Genomic DNA, 14,898 nt, shown 5'->3' with positions numbered 1-14,898 from the left:
ATCACTGTCTGGGGAGACGGTACATGAGAAAAGGGACATTGATCACTGTCTGGGGAGACGGTACATGAGAAAAGGGACATTGATCACTTCCTGGGGAGACTGTAAATGAGAACAGGGACATTGATCACTTCCTGGGGAGACTGTAAATGAGAAAAGGGACATTGATCACTGTCTGGGGAGATGGTACATGAGAACAGGGACATTGATCACTGGGGAGACGGTACATGAGAACAGGGACGTTGATCACTGGGGAGACGGTACATGAGAACAGGGACATTGATCACTGGGGAGACGGTACATGAGAACAGGACATTGATCACTGGGGAGATGGTACATGAGAACAGGGACATTGATCACTGTCTGGGGAGACGGTACATGAGAACAGGGACATTGATCACTTCCTGGGGGGACTAAACATTTGGTCTGTGCTGCAGCTCTGATTGGTGGGTATATCGGTTGGTGGGAGGAGCCAGGCAGCCATCTTGCATTGTATGGTGGAATCTCCTCCTATAGGTTGTGTTCTATGATGATGTCACAGTGACCGCACTCTGCTCTCTCCCGCAGTATGAAGTGACTCCGGATCTCTACTTCCAGAACGTCATGATGTTCTATAACTTCTCAGCCAGAGTGACCTCCGATCAGCTCCGCAAACCTCCCAACAAGGACCAGTAAGTGCAGGGGGGGGAGGGGGTCTGAGATCGGGGGATGATTGGGGGGGGTTCTGAGATCGGGGGATGATTGGGGGGGGTCTGAGATCGGGGGATGATTGGGGGGGGGTCTGAGATCTGGGGATGATTGGGGGGGTCTGAGATCGGGGGATGAGGGGGGGGGTGTTTCTGACATAGGGGGGATGATTGGGGGGGGTTCTGAGATCGGGGGATGATTGGGGGGGTCTGAGATCGGGGGATGATTGGGGGGGGTCTGAGATCGGGGGATGATTGGGGGGGGTCTGAGATCGGGGGATGAGAGGGGGGTGTTTCTGACATGGGGGGGATGATTGGGGGGTTCTGAGATCGGGGGATGATTGGGGGGGGGGGGGTCTGAGATCTGGGGATGATTGGGGGGGGGGGTCTGAGATCTGGGGATGATTGTGGGGGGGGTCTGAGATCTGGGGATGATTGGCGGGGGGTCTGAGATCGGGGGATGATTGGGGGGGGTTCTGAGATCGGGGGATGATTGGGAGGGGGTCTGAGATCGGGGGATGATTGGGGGGGGGTCTGAGATCTGGGGATGATTGGGGGGGGGGGTCTGAGATCTGGGGATGATTGGGGGGGGTCTGAGATCGGGGGATGATTGGGGGGGGGTTCTGAGATCGGGGGATGATTGGGGGGGGGTCTGAGATCTGGGGATGATTGGGGGGGGTTCTGAGATCGGGGGATGATTGGGGGGGGGTCTGAGATCGGGGGATGATTGGGGGGGGTCTGAGATCGGGGGATGATTGGAGGGGGGTCTGAGATCTGGGATGATTGGGGGGGGTTCTGAGATCTGGGGATGATTGGAGGGGGGTCTGAGATCTGGGGATGATTGGAGGGGGGTCTGAGATCTGGGGATGATTGGGGGGGGGTCTGAGATCGGGGGATGATTGGAGGGGGGTCTGAGATCTGGGGATGATTGGGGGGGGGGTCTGAGATCTGGGGATGATTGGCGGGGGGTCTGAGATCTGGGGATGATTGGGGGGGGGTCTGAGATCTGGGGATGATTGGGGGGTTCTGACTTGGGGGGGGGGGGGGGGGATGATTGGGGGTTGTTCTGAGATCGGGGGATGATTGGGGGGGGTCTGAGATCGGGGGGTCTGAGATCGGGGGATGATTGGCGGGGGTCTGAGATCGGGGGATGATTGTGGGGGGGTCTGAGATCTGGGGATGATTGGGGGGGGGGGTCTGAGATCTGGGGATGATTGGGGGGTTCTGACATGGGGGGGATGATTGGGGGGGGGTTCTGAGATCGGGGGATGATTGGGGGGGGTTCTGAGATCGGGGGATGATTGGGGGGGGTCTGAGATCTGGGGATGATTGGGGGGGTTCTGACATGGGGGGGATGATTGGGGGGGGGTTCTGAGATCGGGGGATGATTGGGGGGGGTTCTGAGATCGGGGGATGAGGGGGGGTGTTTCTGACATAGGGGGGATGATTGGGGGGGGGTTCTGAGATCGGGGGATGATTGGGGGGGGGTCTGAGATCGGGGGATGATTTGGGGGGGTCTGAGATCGGGGGATGATTTGGGGGGGTCTGAGATCGGGGGATGATTTTGGGGGGGGTCTGAGATCGGGGGATGATTGTGAAGGGGGTCTGAGATCAGGGGATGATTGGGGGGTTCTGAGATCGGGGGATGATTTTGGGGGGGGTCTGAGATCGGGGGATGATTGGGGGGTTCTGACATGGGGGGGATGATTGGGGGGGGTCTGAGATCGGGGGATGAGGGGGGGGTGTTTCTGACATAGGGGGGATGATTGGGGGGGGTTCTGAGATCGGGGGATGATTGGGGGGGGGTTTCTGAGATCTGGGGATGATTAGGGGGGGTCTGAGATCCGGGTATGATTGGGGTGGGAGGGTTTCTGAGATCGGGGGATGATTGGGGGGGGTCTGAGATCGGGGGATGATTGTGAGGGGGTCTGAGATCGGGGGATGATTGTGGGGGGGTCTGAGATCGGGGGATGATTGTGGGGGGTCTGAGATCGGGGGATTGATGTGAGGGGGTCTGAGATCGGGGGATGATTGTGGGGGGGGGGGTCTGAGATCGGGGGATGATTGTGGGGGGGGTCTGAGATCGGGGGATGATTGTGGGGGGGTCTGAGATCGGGGGATGATTGTGGGGGGGTCTGAGATCGGGGGATGATTGTGGGGGGGTCTGAGATCGGGGGATGATTGTGGGGGGGTCTGAGATCGGGGGATGATTGTGGGGGGGTCTGAGATCGGGGGATGATTGTGGGGGGGTCTGAGATCTGGGGATGATTGTGGGGGGGTCTGAGATCGGGGGATGATTGTGGGGGGGGGTCGGAGATCGGGGGATGATTGTGGGGGGTCGGAGATTGGGGGATGATTGTGGGGGGGTCTGAGATCGGGGGATGTTTGTTTCACTCACTGCGCTCTCCCTCCTCAGGTGGAGTATGACCCCGCCAACAGTCAACGCTTATTATTCCCCCACCAAGAATGAGATCGTCTTCCCAGCCGGGATCCTGCAGGCTCCGTTCTACACCAGCTCATCTCCCACGTAAGCAATGAGCGGGGGTTCCCCCTTCTGGTGTTTAATCTGCCCCCCCCCCCCCCTCGTCCTTTCGCCTAGAGTCTGATCAGCTCTGTTGATGGTCTCGGCCCCCCCCCCCCCCCCCCCTCACGGTATTGATCTGGATCTTTCCTCTGCAGGGCTCTGAATTTCGGTGGGATAGGCGTGGTGATGGGACACGAGCTGACACATGCGTTCGATGACCAAGGTACTGCCCATCTCCATCTGTGTAATACCTAAATCCCCCCCCCCACTCTGCCACCCTGTAATGCCCATAGCTTCTCCTCCTCCCCCCGACTCTACTACTCTATAATGGGGCCTCCCCCCGACTCTACTACTCTATAATGGGGCCTCCCCCCGACTCTACCACTCTATAATGGGCCCCCCCGACTCTACCACTCTATAATGGGCCCCCCGACTCTACTACTCTATAATGGGCCCCCCCCCCCGACTCTACCACTCTATAATGGGGCCCCCCCTGACTTTACCACTCTATAATGGGCCCCCCCCAACTCTACTACTCTATAATGGGCCCCCCCCCCCCCCCCCTGACTCTAGCACTCTATAATGGGCCCCCCCCCCTGACTCTAGCACTCTATAATGGGGGCCCCCCCCTGACTCTAGCACTCTATAATGGGGCCCCCCCCTGACTCTAGCACTCTATAATGGGGCCCCCCCCTGACTCTAGCACTCTATAATGGGGCCCCCTGACTCTTCCTGTGTAGGCAGAGAGTATGACAAGGATGGGAACCTGCGTCCCTGGTGGAAGAACTCCTCGGTGGAGGCCTTCAAGAAGCAGACGGAGTGCATTACTGACCAATACAGCAGCTACAAAGTGAACGGAGAGGCCATCAACGGGAAGCACACGCTGGGCGAGAACATCGCGGATAACGGCGGACTCAAAGCTGCTTATCGGGTGAGCCGGTCATTGTCAGGCGGCCGATGTTTACCTGGAGTGTGATCTGTACTGCCTGATAAGAGAATTAAAGGGCAACTCCACTTATAGGGAAACAAAACTGAGAGATTATAGATATATTGAAATGCAATCTGGCCACCTGGGGGCGCTCAATACATATATCTACACAGATTGTATACAGACCACGCCCCTCCCCCACCAGAAATGAAATTTCCTCCTTGTGTGATTGGCTCCCTGATTTTTCCCAGAAGTCTGCACTAAGATACAAGTCAAATTTTGGGCATCCCCTGCAACACAAATGTCATTTTTGGGGAGATACTCCCAGTAGAAAATCAAGTCTAAAGGGATGCAAACCCTGCCACTTTCCTCATTAGAGCCCTGCAGGTGCAGCAGCTGATTGATAAGTCACTCCCATTCACATTCACTTTGAACATGGACACAGAGAAACAAACTATTTCTTCAGAATAACAAAATGTAGAAATCTGCAACAAAGTTTGTTATAATCCCCACAATGTACAGAGATCACCCAGAGGGGGGAGGGGTTTATTCCCTGCAATGTACAGAGATCACCCAGAGGGGGGAGGGGTTTATTCCCTGCAATGTACAGAGATCACCCAGAGGGGGAGGGGTTTATTCCCTGCAATGTACAGAGATCACCCAGAGGGGGGAGGGGTTTATTCCCCACAATGTACAGAGATCACCCAGAGGGGGGAGGGGTTTATTCCCCGCAATGTACAGAGATCACCCAGAGGGGGGAGGGGTTTATTCCCTGCAATGTACAGAGATCACCCAGAGGGGGAGGGGTTTATTCCCTTCAATGTACAGAGATCACCCAGAGGGGGAGGGGTTTATTCCCTGCAATGTACAGAGATCACCCAGAGGGGGGAGGGGTTTATTCCCTGCATTGTACAGAGATCACCCAGAGGGGGAGGGGTTTATTCCCTGCATTGTACAGAGATCACCCAGAGGGGGAGGGGTTTATTCCCTGCATTGTACAGAGATCACCCAGAGGGGGAGGGGTTTATTCCCTGCAATGTACAGAGATCACCCAGAGGGGGAGGGGTTTATTCCCTGCAATGTACAGAGATCACCCAGAGGGGGGAGGGGTTTATTCCCTGCAATGTACAGAGATCACCCAGAGGGGGGAGGGGTTTATTCCCTGCAATGTACAGAGATCACCCAGAGGGGGAGGGGTTTATTCCCTGCAATGTACAGAGATCACCCAGAGGGGGAGGGGTTTATTCCCCGCAATGTACAGAGATCACCCAGAGGGGGGAGGGGTTTATATCCGCAATGTACAGAGATCACCCAGAGGGGGGAGGGGTTTATTCCCCGCAATGTACAGAGATCACCCAGAGGGGGAGGGGTTTATTCCCCACAATGTACAGAGATCACCCAGAGGGGGGAGGGGTTTATTCCCCGCAATGTACAGAGATCACCCAGAGGGGGAGGGGTTTATTCCCTGCAATGTACAGAGATCACCCAGAGGGGGGAGGGGTTTATTCCCTGCATTGTACAGAGATCACCCAGAGGGGGAGGGGTTTATTCCCTGCAATGTACAGAGATCACCCAGAGGGGGAGGGGTTTATTCCCTGCATTGTACAGAGATCACCCAGAGGGGGAGGGGTTTATTCCCTGCAATGTACAGAGATCACCCAGAGGGGGAGGGGTTTATTCCCTGCAATGTACAGAGATCACCCAGAGGGGGAGGGGTTTATTCCCTGCAATGTACAGAGATCACCCAGACGGAAAAGTGTTTTTTTTGTTTGTTTTTTCTCAACAAAAGTGGAGTTGCTCTTTAAACATGAACAGATAAAACAATATTATTCTTAGGCTTGGTTCACATATATGTGAATCCAAAGTGATTTGAACCCCATCAGATTTGCATAACATGTGGAGCCGGTTGCAATGCGAATTAAAGAGTCCTGTGCGTTTTTCAGTCTGGTTCAGGAGCAATTTCAGTGTCAAATTCGCACCTGAACCACTGAATGGAAACCGCACCGGACTGTACTCCGAAACTGGACCTGCATATGTGTGAAACCAGCCTCAGTCTGCTGGGTGACTCCAGTCTCTGGCCTGGGGGCTGTGGGGACGGTGATCCCATGGGATGACCTTGGGTGATGGTGATCCAATGGGATGACTGTGATCCCATGGGGTGACCTTGGGGGGGTGTGGTGACTGTGATCCCATGGGGTGACCTTGGGTGATGGTGATCCAATGGGATGACTGTGATCCCATGGGGTGACCTTGGGGGGTGTGGTGACTGTGATCCCATGGGGTGACCTTGGGGGGTGTGGTGACAGGGATCCCATGGGGTGACCTTGGGTGATCTGGTGACAGGGATCCCATGGGGTGACCTTGGGTGATGGTGATCCCATGGGGTGACCTTGGGGGGTGTGGTGACTGTGATCCCATGGGGTGACCTTGGGTGATGGGGATCCCATGGGGTGGCCTTGGGTGATGGGGTGACGGTGATCCCATGGGGTGACCTTGGGGGGGTGTGGTGACTGTGATCCCATGGGGTTACCTTGGGGGGGTGTGGTGACTGTGATCCCATGGGGTGACCTTGGGGGGTGTGGTGACTGTGATCCCATGGGGTGACCTTGGGTGATCTGGTGACAGGGATCCCATGGGGTGACCTTGGGTGATGGTGATCCCATGGGGTGACCTTGGGGGGTGTGGTGACTTTGATCCCATGGGGTGACCTTGGGTGATGGGGATCCCATGGGGTGGCCTTGGGTGATGGGGTGACGGTGATCCCATGGGGTGACCTTGGGGGGTGTGGTGACTGTGATCCCATGGGGTGACCTTGGGTGATCTGGTGACAGGGATCCCATGGGGTGACCTTGGGTGATGGTGATCCCATGGGGTGACCTTGGGGGGTGTGGTGACTGTGATCCCATGGGGTGACCTTGGGTGATGGGGATCCCATGGGGTGGCCTTGGGTGATGGGGTGACTGTGATCCCATGGGGTGACCTTGGGGGGTGTGGTGACTGTGATCCCATGGGGTGACCTTGGGGGGTGTGGTGACTGTGATCCCATGGGGTGACCTTGGGGGGGTGTGGTGACTGTGATCCCATGGGGTGACCTTGGGGGTGCGGTGACTGTGATCCCATGGGGTGACCTTGGGGGTTGAGGTGACTGTGATCCCATGGTGTGGGGTGCGGTGACTGTGATCCCATGGGGTGACCTTGGGGGGTGAGGTGACTGTGATCCCATGGGGTGACCTTGGGGGGTGAGGTGACTGTGATCCCATGGGGTGACCTTGGGGGGTGAGGTGACTGTGATCCCATGGGGTGACCTTGGGGGGGTGCGGTGACTGTGATCCCATGGGGTGACCTTGGGGGGTGTGGTGACTGTGATCCCATGGGGTGACCTTGGGTGATCTGGTGACAGGGATCCCATGGGGTGACCTTGAGTGATGGTGATCCCATGGGGTGACCTTGGGGGTGTGTGGTGACGGGGATCCCATGGGGTGGCCTTGGGTGATGGGGTGACGGTGATCCCATGGGGTGAACTTGGGGGGTGTACTGACAGGGTTCCCATGGGGTGACCTTGGGGGTTGAGGTGACTGTGATCCCATGGGGTGACCTTGGGGGGTGTGGTGACTGTGATCCCATGGGGTGACCTTGGGGGTGCGGTGACTGATCCCATGGGGTGACCTTGGGGGGTGTGGTGACTGTGATCCCATGGTGTGGGGTGTGGTGACTGTGATCCCATGGGGTGGGGTGCGGTGACTGTGATCCCATGGGGTGACCTTGGGGGGTGCGGTGACTGTGATCCCATGGGGTGACCTTGGGGGGTGAGGTGACTGTGATCCCATGGGGTGACCTTGGGGGGTGCGGTGACTGTGATCCCATGGGGTGACCTTGGGGGGTGCGGTGACTGTGATCCCATGGGGTGACCTTGGGGGGTGTGGTGACTGTGATCCCATGGGGTGACCTTGGGTGATCTGGTGACAGGGATCCCATGGGGTGACCTTGGGTGATGGTGATCACATGGGGTGACCTTGGGGGTGTGTGGTGATGGGGATCCCATGGGGTGGCCTTGGGTGATGGGGTGACAGTGATCCCATGGGGTGAACTTGGGGGGGTGTGCTGACAGGGTTCCCATGGGGTGACTTTGGGTGATGAGGTGTCTGTGATCCCATGCGGTGGCCTTAGGTAATGGTGACACGGTGGGTTTTCTGTCTTGCAGGCATACCAGAATTGGGTGAAGGAGAACGGAGAGGAGAAGGAGCTGCCATCACTGGGGCTCTCCAACAATCAGCTCTTCTTTGTGGGGTTTGCCCAGGTGAGGACGTCGCTCTCGTGGCTTGAATTTGTTTTCACGGCTGAAGTCTTGACTACAAACCCTCCTGTGTGTGTTTCTGTGTGAATTCTGCATAGACCGCCATCCCAGTATAGCTTCCTCCTTATAGCCCTGAATCTGATAACTACATAACGGCTGACATGTCGGGGTGAGGGCCCCCCATGCTGAATAAGTTGGGTCTGGGCTGGATCTGGTATATCCCACTATGCAAAAAGATCTGTGTGTGGATTGTTGCTTGCAGTTGACGAGATTCACCTACTGGCGGAGTGGTAATATTGCAGTGTGCTTAAAGTGATAGAGGTCCTGGCTGGGGCAGGGGTGTGTGTGTGGGCAAATGCTGGCGTATTGGTCAGCTGGGGCGGATGTATTTTGCTGACTGGAGCAGGCGAGAGGCTGTTGACATCTGGGGTGGTCATAGATGCATTTATGGCAGCTGGGGCGAGTGTGCGTGTGTTTTTTTGACTGTTGGGGTGGGCACGTGTTGATGGCTGGGGTGAGTGGCTGGTGCAGACACAGATGTGCTTTGGTAGCTAATGCAGACATGGGATTGGTAGCTTAGGTGGGTGTGTTGGCTTTGGAGTCTTGTTGCGTGAGGAGGTGGGTAGTTGGCAGAAGGATGGTGAAGGTGGTTGGCAACAGGGTGGGGAGGTGGCTAGAGGCTGGGTGGGGATGGAGAGGCGGTTGGATGAGGAGGTGTTTGGTGGCAGGACAGGGTGGGTGGTAGGGTGGGGGTTAATGTGTTTTGACAGCTGGGCTAGGCACCTGTGTGTTGGCATCAGTGTCTTTTTAGTGGGGAGGTGGCTGGCAGCAGGGTGTGGAGTTGGGTGGTTGACAGTAGGGTGAGGAGGTGGTATGGTGAGATGCGAGGGGAGCCAGTGGTGGTTGGGTGAGAAGGTGGTTGGTGGCAAAGCGGGGTGTGGAGACAGTTTGTCTGTAGGAAATGTTTTGGCAGGGTGGGGTGGAAGTGTTTTGACAGCTGGAGTGGGCACATGTGGGCAGCTAGGAAAGGCTGTATGTATTGGCCTTGGTGTCTTGTCAGGTTGGAAGGTGGCTGGCAGTAGGGCGTTGAATTAGATAGTTGGTGGTAGGGTGGAGGGGGGTAATCGCTGAAGAATAGGTGGGGAGGCAGTGGTGGTTGGGTGAAGAGGTGGCTGGCAGTAGGGCAGAGAGGTGAGTGGTTGGCGGTAAGATGAGGAATAGGTTGGGGGGGGCAGTGGCAATTGAGTGATGAGTTTGTTTGCAGTAAGATGAGAAGGTGGTCATGGCAGGGCAGGGTGGGGAGGTAGTTTGTCAGTGACGTGACTGGTGGTTGAGGAGGGGGAGAGGTAGTGGAGGTTGGGGGCAGGGGGGGTAGGTGGTTTGCGGTAGGGCAAGAAGTTTGTTGTGATGGAGAGGTAGTGGCAGTTGGGTGGGTAGGTGGTTGGTGGTAGGGCAGGGTTGGGAGGTGGTTTGGCCAGGAGGTGTCTGGTGGTTGAGGAGAGGGGAGAGGGGAGAGGTAGTGGTGGCTGGGTAGGTGGTTTGCGGTAGGGCGAGAAAGTGGTTATGGTGAGGTAGTGGCGGTTGGGTGGGGAGGTATCTGGTGGAGAGGTGGCGGCAGTTGGAAAAGGAATTGGTTGTTGGCAGGGAGGTGTTTGGCGGTAGTGCGAGGAGATTGTGATGGGCAAGGTTGTTGGTGGGGAAGGTGGTGCTGATAGGGTGAGGAGGTAGTTGTGGTGGGGAGGTAGTGGCAGTTGGGAAAGGAAGTGGTTGGTGGCAGGGAAGTACCTGGTGGTGGGGTGAGGAGGTGGTTGTGGTGGGGAGGTGGTGGCCGTTTGGAAAAGAATTGGTTGTTGGCAGGGTGGGGAGGTGGTGGTGATAGGACGAGGAGGTAATTGTGGTGGCCGTTGAGAAAAGAATTGGTGGTTGGCAGGGTGGGGAGGTGGTTGGTGGGGAAGCTGGTGGTGATATGGCGAGGAGGTGGTTGTGGTGGGGAGGTGGTTGGTGGGGAAGCTGGTGGTGATAGGGCGAGGAGGTGGTTGTGGTGGGGAGGTGGTGGCCATTGGGAAAGGAATTGGTTGTTGGCAGGGTGGGGAGGTGGTGGTGATAGAAATTGGTGGTTGGTGGGGAAGGTGGTGGTGATATGGCGAGGAGGTGGTTGTGGTGGGGAGGTGGTTGGTGGGGAAGGTGGTGGTGATAGGGCGAGGAGGCGATTGGTGGGGAAGGTGGTGGTGATAGAAATTGGTGGTTGGCAGGGTGGGGAGGTGGTTGGTGGGGAAGGTGGTGGTGATAGGGCGAGGAGGTGGTTGTGGTGGGGAGGTGGTTGTGATAGGGCGAGGAGGTGGTTGGTTGGGAAGGTGGTGGTGATAGCAATTGGTGGTTGGCAGGGTGGGGAGGTGGTTGGTATGGAAGGTGGTGGTGGTGGGGTGAGGAGGTGATTGTGGTGGGGAAGGTTGTTGGTGGGGAAGGTGGTGGTGATAGGGTGAGGAGGTGGTTGGTGGGGAGGTGGTGGCGGTTGGGAAAGGAATTGGTTGTTGGCAGGGTGGGGAGGTGGTGGTGATAGGAATTGGTGGTTGGCAGGGTGGGGAGGTGGTTGGTGGGGAAGGTGGTGGTGATAGGGTGAGGAGGTGGTTGTGGTGGTGGGGAGGTGGTTGGTGGGGAAGGTGGTGGTGATAGGCCGAGGAGGTGGTTGGTGGGGAAGGTGGTGGTGATAGGAATTGGTGGCTGGCAGGGTGGGAAGGTGGTTGGTGGGGAAGGTGTTGGTGATAGCAATTGGTGGTGGGGAAGGTGGTGGTGATAGGGCGAGGAGGTGGTTGGTGGGGAAGGGGGTGGCGGTTGGGAAAGGAATTGGTTGTTGGCAGGGTGGGTAGAGATGGTTGGTGGCAGGTCAGGGTGGGGAGGGGGTTTGGAAGGGAGGTGTCTGGTGGTAGGGTGGGGTAGAATTTGTTTTTGGCAGCTGTGGTGGGAGCGTGTTAGTAGCTGGGGCACGGCGGGTGTGTTGGCTTTGTCTCCTCTCCCAGGAGTGGCTCTAACCTCTGCCATATTTCTTTGCCGGCTTGTAGGTGTGGTGCTCGGTGCGCACTCCAGAGAGCTCACATGAAGGTATCATCACTGACCCCCACAGCCCGTCCCGCTATCGGGTCATCGGCTCCGTTTCCAACTCCGGAGAATTTGCCAGACATTTCCAGTGTCCGGAGGGCTCTCCGATGAACCCGGTGAAGAAATGTGAAGTCTGGTGATGAAGACGCTGGGGTGTTGCGTGACAACGCAGGAACACGTATTTGTGAAACCACTGACAGGACGGGGGGCCGTGAGCGCGGTCATCCCTCCGCTATAGAGGACACAGTTTACGACTCAAGTCTGAAGTTATCCCCTACACCTGTGGCAATTTTTTTCTCCCGTTTTCAGCCGTTGGTGGCTGGTTGCACTAGTCTCACCAAGTGTCTATCGCCCCCTCTCTCCCCCCTGTGGTTCTGCACCCAGAGTGGTCTTATTGTCTAGCACTGACTTAGTAGGAATGGGTCGTGTACGCCTGTTTTGTAATTTAAAGGGACACAACACTGGGAGTGACGCTGCTGCCCTTCTGGTAGAGCGGTGTAGCTCCGCCCACTCTGCGCAGACCTTTTTACCATAGCATGGAGACTGCCCTGTGTATGAATGTACATATTCTATAGGTGTGTGTGTATATATAATTGTGACTTTTGTACATATTTATACGATGTCTGTGTGTCCCAGATTAGAGGCTCTTTATTTTTATTCTTTTCACAATCACCGGATTGGCGTTCTATTTTCCGTTTTTTAGCTGTCGGAACAGAAACACGATGTGCCTAATTCTTCACACTGCTCAGAGGATTTATAAGCTCAAAACCCAGACACACATGATGTAGACCTTCCCTGTGGGACCTGCGCTGCACCTTCCGGCAGAACCAAGCCTAAACCACAACCGGAGAGCAGCGGCGTCCCACCGGGAATGACGTGTTTTTTCTACCCCACTGACCTTTTTTTTTATATAAAAAAACCCAAATCTGAAATCATCCTGTACTTAACCTGGTGCCTAATAAACGCAATTCTGCTTTATTATGTCTGAGGCTGTACTTTGGGTGGGATTAGGTAGACTGAGGGTGGCCCTTGGACAAGTCATCGGGTAATTCCTGGAATCTGCTGATGTTGCTCGTGTTCACTGCCACCACTCTCACAATGGAAATCTCATTGAACCCATTTGGTGTCACTTGGATGGACCCAATCCAGGGGAAGGTGGTTGGTGGTGGCTGGCAGTTTTGATCAAGAGATGGGTGGTTGGTGGCAGGGAGGGGAGGTGGCTGTAGAGTGTGAAGGTGATTGGCTGTAGGGCGAGTGCCAAGGCAGAGAGATGGTGGTGGTTGGAGGCCAAGCAGGGAAGTGGTTGGGTGGTTGACTAGGGAGGTGGCTGACAGTGAAAAGGTGGCAGGGTGGAGCGGTGGTTGGTGTTGGGAAGGTGGCTGGGTTGTAGGGTGGTGAAGGTGGTTGGTATCGGGCTGGAGAGGTGGTTTGGTAAAAGGACAGGGAGATTGTTTTGCTGGAGGTTGGGGAGTAGACTGGTGGTAGGATGGGTAGGAGGTTGGCAGTAAGGTGGGGCGGAGGTTGATTGCAGGTCCGGTAGGTTGTAAGGTTGTTAGAGGCAGCTTGGGGAGAAGGTTGGCTATAGGGTGGGGAAGAGATTAGTTGCAAGGCAGGGGAGGTGGTTTGGTGGGGAGGAGGTTGGTTCCAGGGCAGGTAGGTGGTGGTGGTTGGCAATATGGTGGGAAGGAGACTGGTTTTAAGGTAGGGAAGTGGTTGGATGCTGGGTGGTGAGATAGTTGGGGGTAGGAAGGGGAGGAGGTTGGTTGCCGGGCAGGTAGTTGGTGAGGAGGTTGGAATCTGGGTGGCGGTATGGTAGGGAGGTTGGAGGCTGAGTGGTGAGGTGGTTGGGGGTAGGGTGAGGAGGAGGAGGTTGGTTGTAGGGCAGGTAATTTGGTGAGGTTGTTGGAGGCTGGGTGGCAGTAGGGTGGGGAGTTGGTTGGAGGCTGAGTGGCAGTAGGGTGGGGAGGTGGTTGGAGGCTGGGTGGCAGTAGAGTGGGGAGTTGGTTGGAGGCTGAGTGGCAGTAGGGTGGGGAGGTGGTTGGAGGCTGAGTGGCAGTAGGGTGGGGAGGTGGTTGGAGGCTGAGTGGCGGTAGGGTGGGGAGGTGGTTGAAGGCTGAGTGGCGGTAGGGTGGGGAGGTGGTTGGAGGCTGGGTGGAGAGGTGGTTGGAGGCGGAGTTGGTGAGGTGGGTAGGAGTAGGGTAGGGAGGTGATTGGAGGCTGAGTTGGTGGTAATAGGGAAGGGAGGTGGTTGGAGGCTGGGTAGCAGTAGGGTCGGGAGGTGGTTGGAGGCTGAGTTGGTGAGGTGGGTGGTAATAGGGAAGGGAGGAGGTTGGAGGCTGAGTGGGTGAGGTGGTGGTAGGGTAGGGAGGTGGTTGGAGGCTGATTTGTTTTTTTTTTTTGAGGTGGGTGGTAATACGGTAGGGAGGTGGTTGGAGGCTGAGTGGCAGTAGGGTGGGGAGGTGGTTGGAGGCTGAGTGGCAGTAGGGTGGGGAGGTGGTTGGAGGCAGAGTGGCGGTAGGGTAGGGAGGTGGTTGGAGGCTGGGTGGCAGTAGGGTGGGGATGTGGTTGGAGGCTGAGTGGCAGTAGGGTGGGGAGGTGGTTGGAGGCTGAGTGGCGGTAGGGTAGGGAGGTGGTTGGAGGCTGGGTGGCGGTAGGGTGGGGTGGTGGTTGGAGGCTGAGTGGCAGTAGGGTGGGGAGGTGGTTGGAGGCTGAGTGGCGGTAGGGTAGGGAGGTGGTTGGAGGCTGAGTTGGTGAGGTGGTGGTAATAGGGTAGGGAGGTGGTTGGAGGCTGAGTGGGGTGAGGTGGTAATAGGGTAGGGAGGTGGTTGGAGGCTGAGTGGTGGTAGGGTAGGGAGGTGGTTGGAGGCTGTGTGGCAGTAGGGTGGGGAGGTGGTTGGAGGCTGAGTTGGTGGAAGGGTAGGGAGGTGGTCAGTTGCAGGGCAGGTATTTGGTTGGGGGTTTGGTAAGGAGGTGGCATTCAGGACCTCCAGGTTTAGTTGTGTTCCTTCAAAATCAGATTTTCCTTTTGACGCCAAAAAGAATGAGGAGCGGGAGCCCTCCATAGACCGGCAGGTTGATTCTTCTTCAAGCAGTGCAGAAATATATTTTATGGTTCAAAGAAAGTTCCTCCAGTATGAAGATCCCCTTACAGGGCCGGCTCCATGGGGGTAGTTTCTTTCTGCCCAGCTTTCCCCGGGGTCTCTTTGGATAGTATGTGTCGTGTCAAACTGGGCCCTATAAGGGGGCTGATTTCAGATGGGGCCCCAGCACTCACCGGCCACTCTATGAAGGCTGTTAGAGCCTGGGATTAGCATTCACTTCCATCTGTTTCTGATCTGAGGAAGGAATGTATGGGGGTGGGGGGTGGGGGGGT

At 56.6% G+C, this 14,898-nt stretch overlaps 1 protein-coding gene across 1 annotated transcript in view; it reads left to right on the top strand.

Moving 5' to 3' along the window:
* ECE1 (endothelin converting enzyme 1) overlaps positions 1–12,503 on the top strand; it is a gene marked incomplete at its 5' end in the record, with an annotated part of 31,514 nt that extends 19,011 nt beyond the window's left edge. Inside the window, 6 exon segments of the mRNA XM_073601480.1 lie at positions 565–668; positions 3,100–3,210; positions 3,363–3,430; positions 3,948–4,138; positions 8,337–8,432; positions 11,489–12,503. Coding sequence (XP_073457581.1) covers positions 565–668; positions 3,100–3,210; positions 3,363–3,430; positions 3,948–4,138; positions 8,337–8,432; positions 11,489–11,665 — 747 coding nt within the window.
* Between the last annotated feature and the right edge of the window lie 2,395 nt (positions 12,504–14,898).

The sequence above is a fragment of the Aquarana catesbeiana genome, linkage group LG10, assembly GCF_042186555.1.
Source record: "Aquarana catesbeiana isolate 2022-GZ linkage group LG10, ASM4218655v1, whole genome shotgun sequence".
In the NCBI taxonomy this organism is placed as follows: Eukaryota; Metazoa; Chordata; class Amphibia; order Anura; family Ranidae; genus Aquarana; species Aquarana catesbeiana.
The sequence above is the reverse complement of the archived record's forward strand: the minus strand, read 5'-3'. Positions and strand labels throughout refer to the sequence as shown.